General features: G+C 33.2%; 1 protein-coding gene across 8 annotated transcripts in view; it reads left to right on the forward strand.

The window, feature by feature from the left end:
• The first annotated feature begins 668 nt into the window (after nucleotides 1–668).
• The window catches only part of LOC143238063 (ARF GTPase-activating protein GIT2-like), a 72,023-nt gene continuing 58,878 nt past the window's right edge, over nucleotides 669–13,813 (forward strand). For 7 of the 8 annotated variants that reach the window (XR_013020393.1, XR_013020394.1, XM_076477984.1 and 4 more), the window contains exons 1-2: nucleotides 674–919; nucleotides 12,126–12,259. Coding sequence is in view for 6 of the 8 variants with exons in the window: in XM_076477984.1 (XP_076334099.1) it covers nucleotides 856–919; nucleotides 12,126–12,259 (198 nt within the window). In the remaining 2 variants the exon portion in view is untranslated. Of the gene's footprint in view, nucleotides 920–12,125; nucleotides 12,260–13,813 lie in introns of all 8 variants that reach the window. The other variant, XM_076477989.1, reaches the window with a different exon arrangement.

Below are 13,813 nucleotides of genomic sequence, written 5' to 3' on the forward strand. Positions count from 1 at the left end.
GGTTTAACAGCTGAACTATTTGTGTTTTTCTTACATCAAAGCCATATTGACTGATTCACGCTACGAAAGATAACATAAAGGGCTAAATTAGTATATGATCTCGATTGTATTTAGCATGTTCGGAAGTCGAGCTTTAAACAAGCATTAAAATTATTTTACAAACGTGAAACATCATCTGAGGGTCTCGGGTTTGAATGCCCGTCATTCCAAACATGCTCGCCCTCCCAGCGGTGGGGGCGTTATATTTTCTTCTTTCTAGAATAGTTTTAAATTGTAGCAAGAAACTATACTTGCTTACATCAAATAACTTAAATCTCCTAATATTGTACATCTTTTTTATTGAAATGTTACTGTCAAAACTGTCAGCTTTTGTTACAAACCGTCGATAAATATTTTGTATCTCGATAGGTATGGTATTGCAGCATCAATAACTAGATATGCGTCGTTACACCAGCTCTTGTATACTATCATACTTAAATATCAAGATTAAACTTAAAAACCATTTTTAGGAATTTTATTTATAAGAGAAAGCAGTTTTTATAATAGTCTATTGTTATAAAATTACACAATATTTTTCTTTTTTACATATTTTTTAAATTCCAATTTTTGAAGCTCTTATTTTAAGAGAGATATATTTGTTTGTTTGGTTAGCCATAGAGTCTTATGTTCTATTAGTTCTGATTTACGGAGATTATGAAGTTGAATGTGAAGTGTAAGAAGATTTTTGTGTGTTTTTGCTGTTATTTGTTATTTGATTAATTTCATGTCGACTCGGATGGATCATGTGCTACAGTTCTGTGAAGTATTTTTTCAGAATAGTTAATTAACAAAATATAAATCATAATAGGTTATGAAATGATGATTTCAAGGGGAAAACTCAGAAGTATCACAGAGGTTTGTGCTGATTGCACTGCTCCAGGTTTGTAGTTTACATCATAACATTTTATAAATATAAAACAATTGTATTTATAATAATTTATGTGTCATAACTGTGTAATAAGTTATACTTTTGTAATTTGTTAAATTTAACGTAATTCAGACAAACGTTTAATGATTGAGAATGAAGTTTTAAATTTATCCATGAGAATGTGATATAATCGGAATAAATGTAGATAAATGTCTCATTGATAATAGTGAAAATTTAAAAAGTTAAAACAGAAACTTATTATAGTATAACACCACCTATTTGTATGGAATTTTTAATGAAAGAATTACCCAAAATGTAGACGTGTTCTTATTCCAGTTTTTATTGATGGTTTTTCATTCACTTCTTTCAGATCCAAATTCATTATACTGTGTCTGTGTAAACAAGATATGAGTGTTTATTCAGCTGGTTTAAACTATTAAAATATATGGAAAACGTGGTAACTTTCAAAAACAGAAAATATTAGTGTGCTACAACATAATTTATAATTCAATGACACTACTGTGTAAAAGATAGTTTTTTGTTTGTTTTTAATGTAGTAATACACAATGAATGAAGCCATTAACAGTTAGAAAACAAATATTTTTGATTGCAGCTATACAATTAGTAAAGGTCTGCTAATATAATGTTCCTTTACCATTCTGTGTCTGTGGGAAGAATTGGAAATTTTAAAGCAGCAATGATGTGTTTGGTTCCAGTTATCTCAGATACTTTGTGGCATGGTCTGGTTAAAGGTTTCAGGCTGTCGGTCAGTTCAGTGAGAAAGATTGATGAAATATTTTGTTTTTATTCCTGTTTATAGAAAGTGTGACACTTAGTTATAAAACAAATATCTTCTGTATTTTATACAGTATTCCATTCCCATTTTTCACATCTAATCAATTTCATGTTATTGTTACTGTTCATAAATTTTGCTGACATTTATGTATTGTAACACAGATTTTAGTGAAATTGTCCAGCTTTAAATTTTAATCAATTTTAAGGGCTAAAGGGTAAACTTAGGTTTGTATAAAATGTTAAATATATGATACTGTGGGCCACTTTGGGGAGAGAAATTGTTTTGGAAAATTACTATATTTTGCATTTGTTGATAGGGACTAAGTTATTTAACCCAAACAGTAAGCAAGTTGATTTATTTTGCTATATCTATTGAACTATGATTGGACAAGTGTTAGTATTCAAATCTTTTGAGTGCTTTATTGACAGCTGAGCTTGTTAGTATGTAATGCTTACAGCCATTGTTTACTTGTTAGTGACTTTACCTTGGATATAAGTGTTCTTTTTATATCTGTACATTTTTTTACTGGGATGTAATTAGTCCATTCAACATCATTCTTGAAAATAAACATGTTCGTCAGTTATGGTTCTCTCTCTTTTTTTTGTTATAAAGTTAATAATAAAATGTCAAAATGAAAAAAAAATTTAGAATGGTCAAAGAAATGAATATGGTACTACAATACTCCTTGTCTTTTCAGATTCACCTTATCTACTTTTATTGTTAAAACCATAAAAAACATTGTTCTGTTGTGGACTTAAATGTAAAAAAGATACATTAGGGGAATACACTTCATTTTCAGAGCTTGCTTACTTAAGAAAAATTGGAGGTATCTTTGGGGGAAAGTTATGCTATCAGTGAGTGAAAATAGTAGGTTGTGAGCAGAAATTAAAGAAGCAGTACATAATGAAAATGTGATTGCTGGAATTACAAGGGTTCATAACAGTAGAAAAGTTAAGTTTAGAGAGAGGTTCTTTTAAAGTTCAGGTACCAGCTTCTGATATATTTGAACCATTGCAACCCCTTGGTGTGGATTCCTACACGGGGTGAGGGGGACCTCCAAGGGAAAGTTCTTTTCTTTCAGTTTACCTCCTCTGGGATCTAAACATCCACCCATGTGTTTGCTGTGTGTGGCAACCTGTGAAGGGGCAGAGAGGACCCTGGTGATTGAGTGGTCCAACCCTAACACCCCACTTTGGCCTTGAATTTCTGTAGGCAGGCAGCCTTGGAGTGACCCGCCTTGGGTCAGTTGGCTGGTCTACTTGTGCTGACATCAACCAAGTGACAGTGTCAGATATTCTCAACAGGTGTTGTGGACATTGTATCTGATGCTTATGTTTGGGTTTAGTGCTCATGAAACCCTGGCATTGCTGCAGTGTGCTTGTTTGACATTGTAGTACATCCCCTCATAGGGCTCCATGGTGGGTGGGGTCAGTGGGCATTGAAATATTCCTTTTTTATTATGGATCCTCCAAATAAAAACTTAAATAAAATAGTGAAAAAACAGTTCATAGGTGAACGACCACGTCCTGAAGATTTTAAGCAGCAATCTTCAACACGTGTAACATCTGTTGTACCTTAATGTTTTACCCCACATTCACTTTCAGACAAACCTTTAGGGCAAATGTTTCCCTTTTCATTCAGAAGGAACCAGAGGGACTTGCTGGCTCTCCAAAATCAGTAAAAAAGCTTTGATCTGGTGACATATTGGTGGAAACATTCACATCTCAACACAGTGAACTCCTCTTGCATTCAAAGGCGATTGGGGATATATCTATTGAGGTAATATCTCATGCTACTTTTAATTCATCATGAGTTATTGTTGAGAGGGATCTGAAGAACATTCCCAAGTTGGGGATTCTCGCTGGTTTCTTCATTCAAGGAGTTTCTGCAGTGAGGCATATCTTCATTTGCAAAGATGGAATTACGATTCTGACCAGTATCCTCATTTTGACATTTATATTATGTTCACCTGCCACCATCAAGGCAGGTTATCTTTATTGCAGGGTACAGCCCTACATTCCATACCCTTTCTGATGTTTCCAATGTCAGTGGTTCGGTCACTCAAAGACATCATCGTGGTTCTTTGACGTGTGCTCATTGCGGTGGCAAGGACCATGATGCCTATGAGTGTGAAACGGATCCTCATTGCATCAATTGCAATGGCTCTCACTCTTCCTACTTTCATTCTGGCCCTAAATGGTTGGAAGAAAAAAAGGTGTAGCATTTGAAAACTATTCATAACATTACTTATCATCCTGAGGCTTAAAAGTTACTCTCCACCACTTCACCTCAGTCATATGCTAAACGCCATCAATAGACGACTGTGTGGCAGCAGTAACTTACTGTATTGTATAAGCAGCTGTTCATTGCATTTTTAAAACCTCAATAAGTTTTCCACAATATCCTCATCCGTGGTGGAATCCTGCCTGCCACAGATCTGGGATACTTTTGGTAGATATCCCACACTCTCAAACCACATCTTTTCCAGCAAGCAGGTGCATATCTTCTACCACCAGTTCGAAAATCATATGGGACAAGATTTGAAAGGTCATTGGGCAATATAATTTTGTCCCCCTCTCTATCTTGCTCTCTGATTGGCAGAAATTAGCTGATACCTGGAGCATTGCTGATACACTAGGTGAAAGCTTTTGCCGGGTAACTAGCACCTCTGCTTTTTCTTTGTACTTTTTGGCCATCAAGACATGGGCAGAGCAATCACCTCTTTTCTTTACACTGGTGGAACTCAAACTAGCTCTTCATCGGTCTGACCGGACGTCAGTTGGACCTGATGATGTAAATTATAAAATGCTGCACCATCTATCTCTTGCTTCTCTTGCTATTCTTCTGATTGTTTTTAACCAAATCTGGCAGGAGAATATTTTTCCTAATGCCTGGTGCCAGGCCATTGTCCTACCTTTCTTCAAGCCTGGGAAGGATCCCAAGATTCCTTCAAACTACCATCCAATTGCTTTGATGAGCTGCCTCTGTAAGACCTTAGAGAGGATGGTTAATGCTTGTCTTTTTTGGTTCCTTGAATCAAACAGCCTTCTTCCTCCAACCCAGTGTGGGTTCCAAGGACAGTGCTCCACCACGGACCACCTGATTCAACTTGAAATGTCAATCAGAGAAGCTTTTCTCAAGTGACAACATTTTGTATCATTATTCTTTGACAGTTTCAGAGACCTCCATATATATGGGTTATGTGGCCATTTTTCTATTTTTATTAAAAATTTTTAATGGACAGGAGATTCTGAGATCATGTGGGTTCAACACTTTTTCATTCTTTTCTACAGGAACTTGGAGCCCCTCAGGGCTGTGTTTTGAGTGTCACACTTTTCAGTATAAAGATTAATGCCATCACTGAACAACTCCCTCTCAATGTTGCAAAAGGGTTCTATGTCGACTTTCACATCTCAAGTCAGTCATCGAACATGAGGTATATTGAGTGGCAGCTACACACTGCCCTCAATCATTTACTGAAATAAACCACAGCAAACAGCTTTAACTTCTCTCTCTCTAAAACCATTTGTATGCACTTTTGCTGTCAATGGAGTATTCACCCTGATCCTGAACTCTGAATCGGTGAAGTTGTGCTGCCTGTGGTCCCTGAGACAAAGTTCTTGGGGCTTATCTTTGACCGTAAGCTGACCTTTATACCACACATCAAGCCACTATGGGTCAAACATGCAAGAGCACTGAACATTCTCCATGTTCTCCCTTCCACCACTTGGGGAGCAGATCAATGTTCTATGTTAAAGATATATTGTGCTCTTATTTAATCAAAACTTGACTATGGATCACTGGGCTATGGCTTTGCTAGAATCTTGGCCTAAAGATGCTAGACCCCATTCATCCTCAAGGACTTCAGCTCTGCACTGGGGCTTTCCACACTTTCCCAGTTCAGAGCTTATACATGGAGCCTCATGAACTTTTTTTGTATCTTTGTCATTTGCAACTGTCCTTACTATATGCTTCAAAACTTCGTTCCTTAACAAAGCATTTTACCTGGGGTTGTGTTTTCCTTTCTTAGTGGGCCATGCTTTTTCAGAACAGACAATCTGCCATTGCTCCAGGTGCAGTTGGATGAATTGGGTCTGTCTTTGGATAACATTGCTGTATCCACTGGTCAGCCCATCCCACCATGGCTTCTAACAGTCCCCAAGTGTGACCTATCTTTAAGTCATCTGAGAAGAGTAGACCCTCCTGATTGGAAATACTGTCTGCTATTTGCTGAACATCTTTTTAACCATCCTTCCATTCCTATTTGTATAGATGGTTCGAAATCAGATGACTCTGTGGGCTCTGACATGGTTTGTTGTGGTTCGGTGGTTCTGTGCAGAATTCTCTCTACAACTTCTGTGTTCACTGCTGAACTGTATACCATTTCTTTTGTCCTGATCACATAGAAGTTAAGCAGTACTCAAACTGCACTATTTATTCTGACTCAGTCTTCTTCTGGACCTAGAATTGCTTCATGTTGGTTAACACCCTGTTCTTGCCAATATTTAAAACTGACTGGCCCATTTCTCTTTAACATCTACTTCTATCCAGTTTTTTCTGGACACTGGGCTACGTTGGTATTCGCAGGAACGAGCTTGCCTGCACCACAGCTAAATCTATCTGCTCTGGTACTAACATCACTGTGCCTATTCTTTACATGGATTATGGTCCTGTATTCAAGGCTCAGCTCTGTGCCAGCTGGCAGTCAACTTGGAGTGATCAATGTGAAAACAAGCTTTTCCAAATAAAACCACATGCTGGACTTTGGCTGTCTTGCTTCCATAAGGATTTGAAAGAGGAAGTTGTTCTGACTGGATGACACATTGGTCACAGTTTTTTAACTTATCATTTTCTTTTATCTGAACTGATGCACCAATGTGTAGTCTGTGTAACACTCAGGACACCATGAGCCACATTCTACTTTCTTGCTGTCATTATAAGTCTCAACAATGGTACCATTTTAAACATGTTATGTCTGAAGGTTTGTCCATAATGTTAGAGAGTGATGTTGGTGATGGTAACACTGTCCACCTTGGAAATGTTTTTAGTTTTTTAAAAGCCATTAATCTTTTTAATGCCATTTAAGTTTTTAATTTATACATTAGGCTTTTTTTTAATGTGATTCCCTTTTAAAAATTACAGTCCATCTTGTTCAATTTGAAATTAGAAAATGGCCACAACATCAAAATACTCGAAACCAGTACTGGAAAGGCCAACTTTAGGTGACTGACACTGCTTTTTGAACTACCCAATAGTCCTACTGGCGAGTTATTATTAAAATTTTACTACAAGTATTTTAAAACTTTTATTACTTTTTAAAAATGGCCATAACATCAAATAACTGAGAACCAGGACTGGAAAGACCAACTTCAGGTGACTGACAATGGTTTTTGAAGTTACCTGTAGTTTTCCTGGCAAGTTATGATAATTACAATTATGCTACAGAAAGTCCTTTACAACTTGTATTACTGTTGTTTTTTTCTTACTGCTGTAGGCTAGATGTAAACATTGGTTTTATGCTATTTATGTTTTTTTTAAACTTTGTTTTGTTTTACCTTAATTTCCTTTTATGAATTTTATTAAATTTACTTTAATTTTAATTTTTTACTGGATATTTGGCACAGATAGCCTAGTTGCTTTGTGTCATGAAACACCAAATCGACCAACGAACTAACCATTGGCAATGTGAAGTGAGGAATGAAATGATCAAGAGGTTTATTTAAGTCGGGATTTGGTGTATAAATAATGTTATTTGAGTAGGAAGAGAAGAAAGACTAGAATTAAAATTTGCTTGCTTGCTAGGTGATAAATTGCAGTGTATTATAGAACATGTTTAACTGCTGATATCGTGGAACATTCACTTTTTATAATGTATGTAAGTGTAAATGATGTTGAAATTGTGAACTGAAAGAGCTGCTTAAGAAGTGTAAAGAGATCCTTCAGAGAGTAGTGAGAAATTTTGAAAAAGTGATTCAGAGGATAATTTTTTATCTTTAATGAAATTGCTTTCCTCCAGAACACCTTAAAAATGTGTCCTTGATTTTTACTTGAAAATTTAACTTAATTTTTGTTACAAAGAAAAATATTTCCCTGACTAATACCCAATTTTCCCCTAAATTTTCTCTAATACTTTCTATTGATTACTTTTTATGATTTGATTAAACTCAATAAACTACTCTAGTATTTTTATTCTTCAGGTTAAATTTCATGTTCTACCTTCAGTATCACATTCAAAACTCTGATATATTAATATAAATATGGCAGCATAAAGCCACCTATATTGGCACAACCTCCTGCCACTTACAAATACATACACGAGAGATTTTTATAACAAAACTGATCTTAAACTTACAACCCTGCCTAAGTGTCCTGTATATTCTCACACGAAAATTTTAACACACCTTGTTTCTTTAAAACACCTTGAAATTCTTATATATTACTTTAAGATTAGGAAGTTTTAATAAAAGAAAGTTTAGATATTGTAATAAAGAATCCATGCCTTAACAGAAACACAAAATTTTTATCCTTGCTTTATTTGAATATTTTGTTAGGTGAATATTTTGATTTAATTACACAATTTCTTGATATTTTAATGTTAACGTGCTATACTGAAGACTTTTCCTATTGTTTCTTCTTGTAGACTTGCTGATGATGGGATATGAATAACTCCAAAGTGTTTACCTATTAAATATGCTGACATATTTACCATAATGTTACTGTTTAGTGTTATGCTTACCACATAGAGTTGATTTACTATTTTGTGTATATGTACTATTGAAGTTAAATTGCCATCATGAAAATTAACATAAAAATGTGTATCTTGACTTTCTTTACCTAAATAACTAATTTAAATCTGGATATTTTATCAAAATAAAAGTGTAATAATGCAAAATAGAAGCTTTTAAGTATTGCAGTTGCAAGATAACAATAACTATGCATTTTGTAGGCATGCTTCTTAAAACAAAACTAGGTACATAATGATACATTTGTAAAATTAAGTACCTTATAAACAAAAAAACTGGTTTGTTATTCTTTGCTATTAAACAGTGACTAGTGTTTTCAGTTTTAACCACCAAAAGAGTAGCAAGTCAAAATTTTAACTAGAATTTTACTGAGTTGTAAACTTTAAAAATGTTGCATGTAAACCTTGTCTTTCAAGTTCTGTTCAAAACTTTGGAGGTCTCAAAGCTTTAAAGCAAAGAGACCGTTGGGGTGGTTCTGGATGCATCATCAGAGTTTTATTCTTATCTATTGTTCTAAAACAATAATGACTGGATATCTGCTATATATCTTTATTTATTACTTTATTTAAATTAAGGTTTATATTAACTGTCTTGAATTTTTTCTGGGGTTTGTTAATGGTATAGTTAATATGTCAAATTTTGGAAACTATTTTTGTTTTATTCTGAGGTAAATCCTTTTCAACTATAGATTATTATGTCTCAGGACTTTGCTTGTGTGTGCAAAGACTTACTATCCTATCAACTCATGGAGAGGACCATGGTATTGATTCTTCAGAATCATAATTCACTTATATCTATGTATTTTGCTCCTACTAGTTGTTTATTTACTTAACTGTATAATTATTGTTATCAAGTTATTTTTTGCACTTATGAGCTAGCCAGACATGGCCAGGTAGTTAAGGTGCTTGACTCATAATCTGAGGGTCTGGGATTCGAATCACTGTCTCACCAAACATGCTTACCCCTTTTGGCTGTTGGGGTGTTATAATATTGGGGTCATTGCCACTATTCGTTGGTAAAAGAATAGTCCAAGAGTTGGAGGTGGGTGGTGATGACTAGCTGCCTTTCTTCTAGTCTTACACTGCTAAATTAGGGATGGCAACTACAAATAACCCTTGAGTAGCTTTACGTGAGATTTAAAAAACAAACAAACCTAACCAGATAGTTTGAGATGTAATGATGAAGATATAGAATGTATTAAGTGGAAATCAAACATTATGATATGAAAGTGACATTGATATGTGTGTGTGTGTATATATATATATATATAGAGAGAGAGAGAGAGAGAGAGTGAGAGAGAGTGAAAATGTGAATAGCCATGAGTAAGTTTATAAGTTCGTGAGGAAGGTAAGAATATATTCATTATTTTATCGAAGTATGATTCTCCATAATATTCTTTTTTCTGACATATAGATCACTAGTTAGGCTTCATTTGCATACTGACTTACTAGAAAAAATTCAGAGGATATGTGTTAAGATAATTCCATAAAAGGAAAGGTTATTTTACAATAACTGGTTAAGAAGTCATAAGGTAAGAGGTGATTTTATTATAGTTTACAAGATTATTTGGGGGATTGAAAAGTAATCTGATTTCTTTATGCTGTATTCTAAGGATAATAGTATGAGAGGACACAAATTTTAGATTTGGAAAAGACAGGCTAGCTCTGGATAAGATAGTGTTATTTTTCTAACAGGATAATTGGTTTATGAAATGAGTTGCTGATGGTAGCAATTGAGGCCAACATTTTACGAGTTTCACAGGAGGGGAATCGATAATTTCCTGAAAGTGGAAAGATAAGCTTAAATTTTTACATTTTACATGTATGGATGTTCTGTCACATCCTTGAAAGACCAAATGGTTCCTTGTTGTCTATAGGAAAAGTAACAAAATGAACAAGCATAACATTCTAACATCCCTATATTATATTATAATTTTTTAAATGTGTATTATACTAACTTGAAATAAACATGTTATCTATAAATCAATATTATCATCATATTCAATATTTGTAATAATTGTCACAGGAATGTCACACTTGATAAACGTTCACCATAAGTTAAAAATTATTCATGTGTGCTTGTAAATGAGCATGGTCCTCTGTGTATATGGTTATTAGCTGTATCAACAGACTATTTATTTTTATTAGCTTGCATTGTCAAGCTGTTGTTATTATTTTGCTTTCCTTTATAGTAATTGTATAACTGTGTATTTACTGTACTGCACCATGTAATATTCACTGGATAATTTAACATTTAGTTTTAAAAACAAAGATCATTCTTGACTTCAGAGAAACAACAAAAACATAAAAAACAAAAAAAAAGTGGTTGAAATTAATTTTATTATTTATTTTTCACACAGAATTTTTTATGGTTGTTGCCTGCCATTGTATTGTAACTTTCAGTTTTGAACAAGCCCATCACAATTATTTGTTTTACTCATTTAAAGTATCTTCTTACAATGAAGATTTTTTCATGTCATGGAAAGTTTCAGTGTTTAACATTCTAAGTATAATAAGTACACCACATTTGAGAAATGTAGTTAAAACGTGTAAAGTTTCAATGTTTTAATAAGTGGTTAATTTACATAATAATTTGTTTGTAGTCGAAACACAGTGCACATGTATTCGTTCAGTATGATTCAAGTAAATGTATTTTTGTACGGATAGTAAATGTTGTTTTATTGGTCTTAATTCCCAAGTTATTTTTTTATAGCATTCATTATATCATTTTATGTTGTGTATAATTAATATAAACTCAGGAATAATTTTGAAGTTGGGGCTGCTGGAGGATCAATATAATATAATATACATATTTTGTCCTCAACTTCTGAGGGATTACACTACACTTCATTCCCGCACCTTTTTGTTAACTATTATTTTCATTCTTGTAAGTCATAAGGCCCTTAGTTTTCAAAAGAAAAGTATGATTCTCAACTTGAGAGAAACATCAACTACCACCTAAAAAACAAAACAAAAAACAATTCAAATACAACTTCATTACCCTAGTTGCTCTTTGTTCAGAATGTTTGGTGGTGGTTGTTTTATTATTGCATTTAAAGTTTTCACCAGTTATGAAGGGTTTCATTTTTTCCAGTTGGTTTTAGTGCCCAAATTTATAATATAGGTGTAAATATTCAAACACATGTTCAGAAATTTTCTAAGCTTGGCTTACACTTTCACTCCATCTTTATGTTGTCTTTAGAAACCTGTATTATTAATGTCAAGTTAATCTTGATGTTCTATGATATCCACCTATTTCTGATTTCTGCTGGAGTCCCATTCATCCTAAGACTTGGACAATAGAGGAGGAGGATTTCATCTCCCATCTTTTCAATTCCACCTTTTTTAAATAGTTGGTAATTACTTAGACCATTTTTCAAATAGACTACCTTCATATCCAGTCGTGTGTTTTATTGCTGCATGTTTAACATTGAGATTAACCATGGTGCTCATCCTAATTTTTTTCCATCATGGTTATCACATTTATTACTTGTCTTTTCATAATCTGAAAGTTTTTCTCCTATTGTTTTTTCTTCTCTTTTTTGAAGAAGATTACATTAACTTTAACCCAGACAGTTTTCTTTTTTAACTCTATAAGTAGATGTTATACTTGTAGGTATGTGAATTCTAGGTCCAAACTTCTACCTATAGTATATGTCATTATCTTATATAAATTTTAGATCCTACTTGGGCTTTGCTGAACCGTGGAATTCTTGTATGTGATGAATGTTGCAGTGTTCACCGCAGTCTGGGAAGACACATTTCTCAAGTTAAATCATTGAAAAAGGGGGCTTGGTGTCCTTCTCAGCTGTCTGTAAGTATATTTTGTTTACTGAGTAAGTTGAATCTCTCTTTTATTAAATTAAAATGTAAAGTGTTAGGAAGAGAAGTTACAAGAAAAGTATGTTCTTGAGTTTTCATAGTTTTATCTGTAGCTATAAAGAGAAAAATTATGCTTCCTGTTTTTTGAAACTCATTTCAGTGAATAATGTTTTAATCTTTAATTTAAAACTATTCTTTATCGACCAGCTTGTATGCATTAGAAACTTATTGGCTAACTGTGAGTATTTTGTGAGTCCATACAATTTCTGTACAGTACAATTTATTTTACTTTTTTTTTTACTTTCAAAAGTTTAATTCAAGCATTAATTTGAATTAATTTTTTTTATATTACAGTATAAGTGTGGATTTTATATGGTAGTTTCATAATTGTATGTTAATGGAAACTGACTATTATTATACTGTAATATACAGGAAGTTCTCAAAGTTTTTGAGGTACTTGACACAGTTCCTATAGTTAAGTAAAAACTATAAAAGCCCCAATTAGGAAAAAGTGTAGCTTTTCTTGTAGTTTGAACAAGAAATTTTCTAGGTTTTTGGTTTTGATCATTTAGCACTAATAAAGAAATTAAATTTACATAAATAATTAAAGATAGTTGCATAATTTGTCTAACCCTCATTAAATTTTCTTCTTTCAAGTGATTATAGTATAATTCCTATACCAAACTGATGACTTTAAAAAACATGAAATGCATTGTTATTACTTTTATGATAAGTAATCAAGGACTTTTAAGAGTAGTAATGCAATATAATTATAAATCATATTGTACCTAGATAACTTATCTTCATTTACTTGAAATTTAACATGTATTTTCTACTTTTATCCTACCTAAAGCTAATGAAACACTGTTGAAGTAACAGTTTTAGTTTTGACATTTTGTTGAATTAAACCACATAGATTCTCATGACTTACTATGAAATAGAACTTGGTTTGATACTCATTCACATCACTAGAATTTACGGTTCTGACCCTGAAGAACTGTCATTAAAAAATCATGTTTGTTATAACTTAAGATGACCACTTTTTTTGAGTTACAATCCTGTGTGGAAAACTTAAAAACTTCAATAAGGTAATTGAGCATGTGGGAGAATAATACTGCATCAGTTCCTTAAAATACTATCAGTGTATGTTGGTGTATGTGTTTATTTTTTATTTTATGTATGAATTGTACAATAAGCTCATAATAACATGTTCTCCTGGAGCTTATGGAGTGTCTTTACATTACAGTTTATTGAATATTAAAAGCAAGTTCAATTTAGAAACTCCCATAGAGAGTGGTTTTGGAAGTGTCTTTTTGAAGCAACTTTGACACAAGTTTTCATTTGTTAATTGATAAATGTTTGAGTGAAATACAACATCCTTAAGTCTCCCTACTAGCTAGTATTAAGATCTACCCATTGGTAGTAAATTCAGTGTACATATATCAATAAGGCCACATTCCCAGCATCATTAATTGTGCAAATGTCAACTTTTTATGCTTTTACTATCATGTTTTTATGTTTATCTTTCAACTGAGATACAAATGAT

Source organism: Tachypleus tridentatus, chromosome 13 (genome assembly GCF_004210375.1).
Source record: "Tachypleus tridentatus isolate NWPU-2018 chromosome 13, ASM421037v1, whole genome shotgun sequence".
Lineage (NCBI taxonomy): Eukaryota > Metazoa > Arthropoda > Merostomata > Xiphosura > Limulidae > Tachypleus > Tachypleus tridentatus.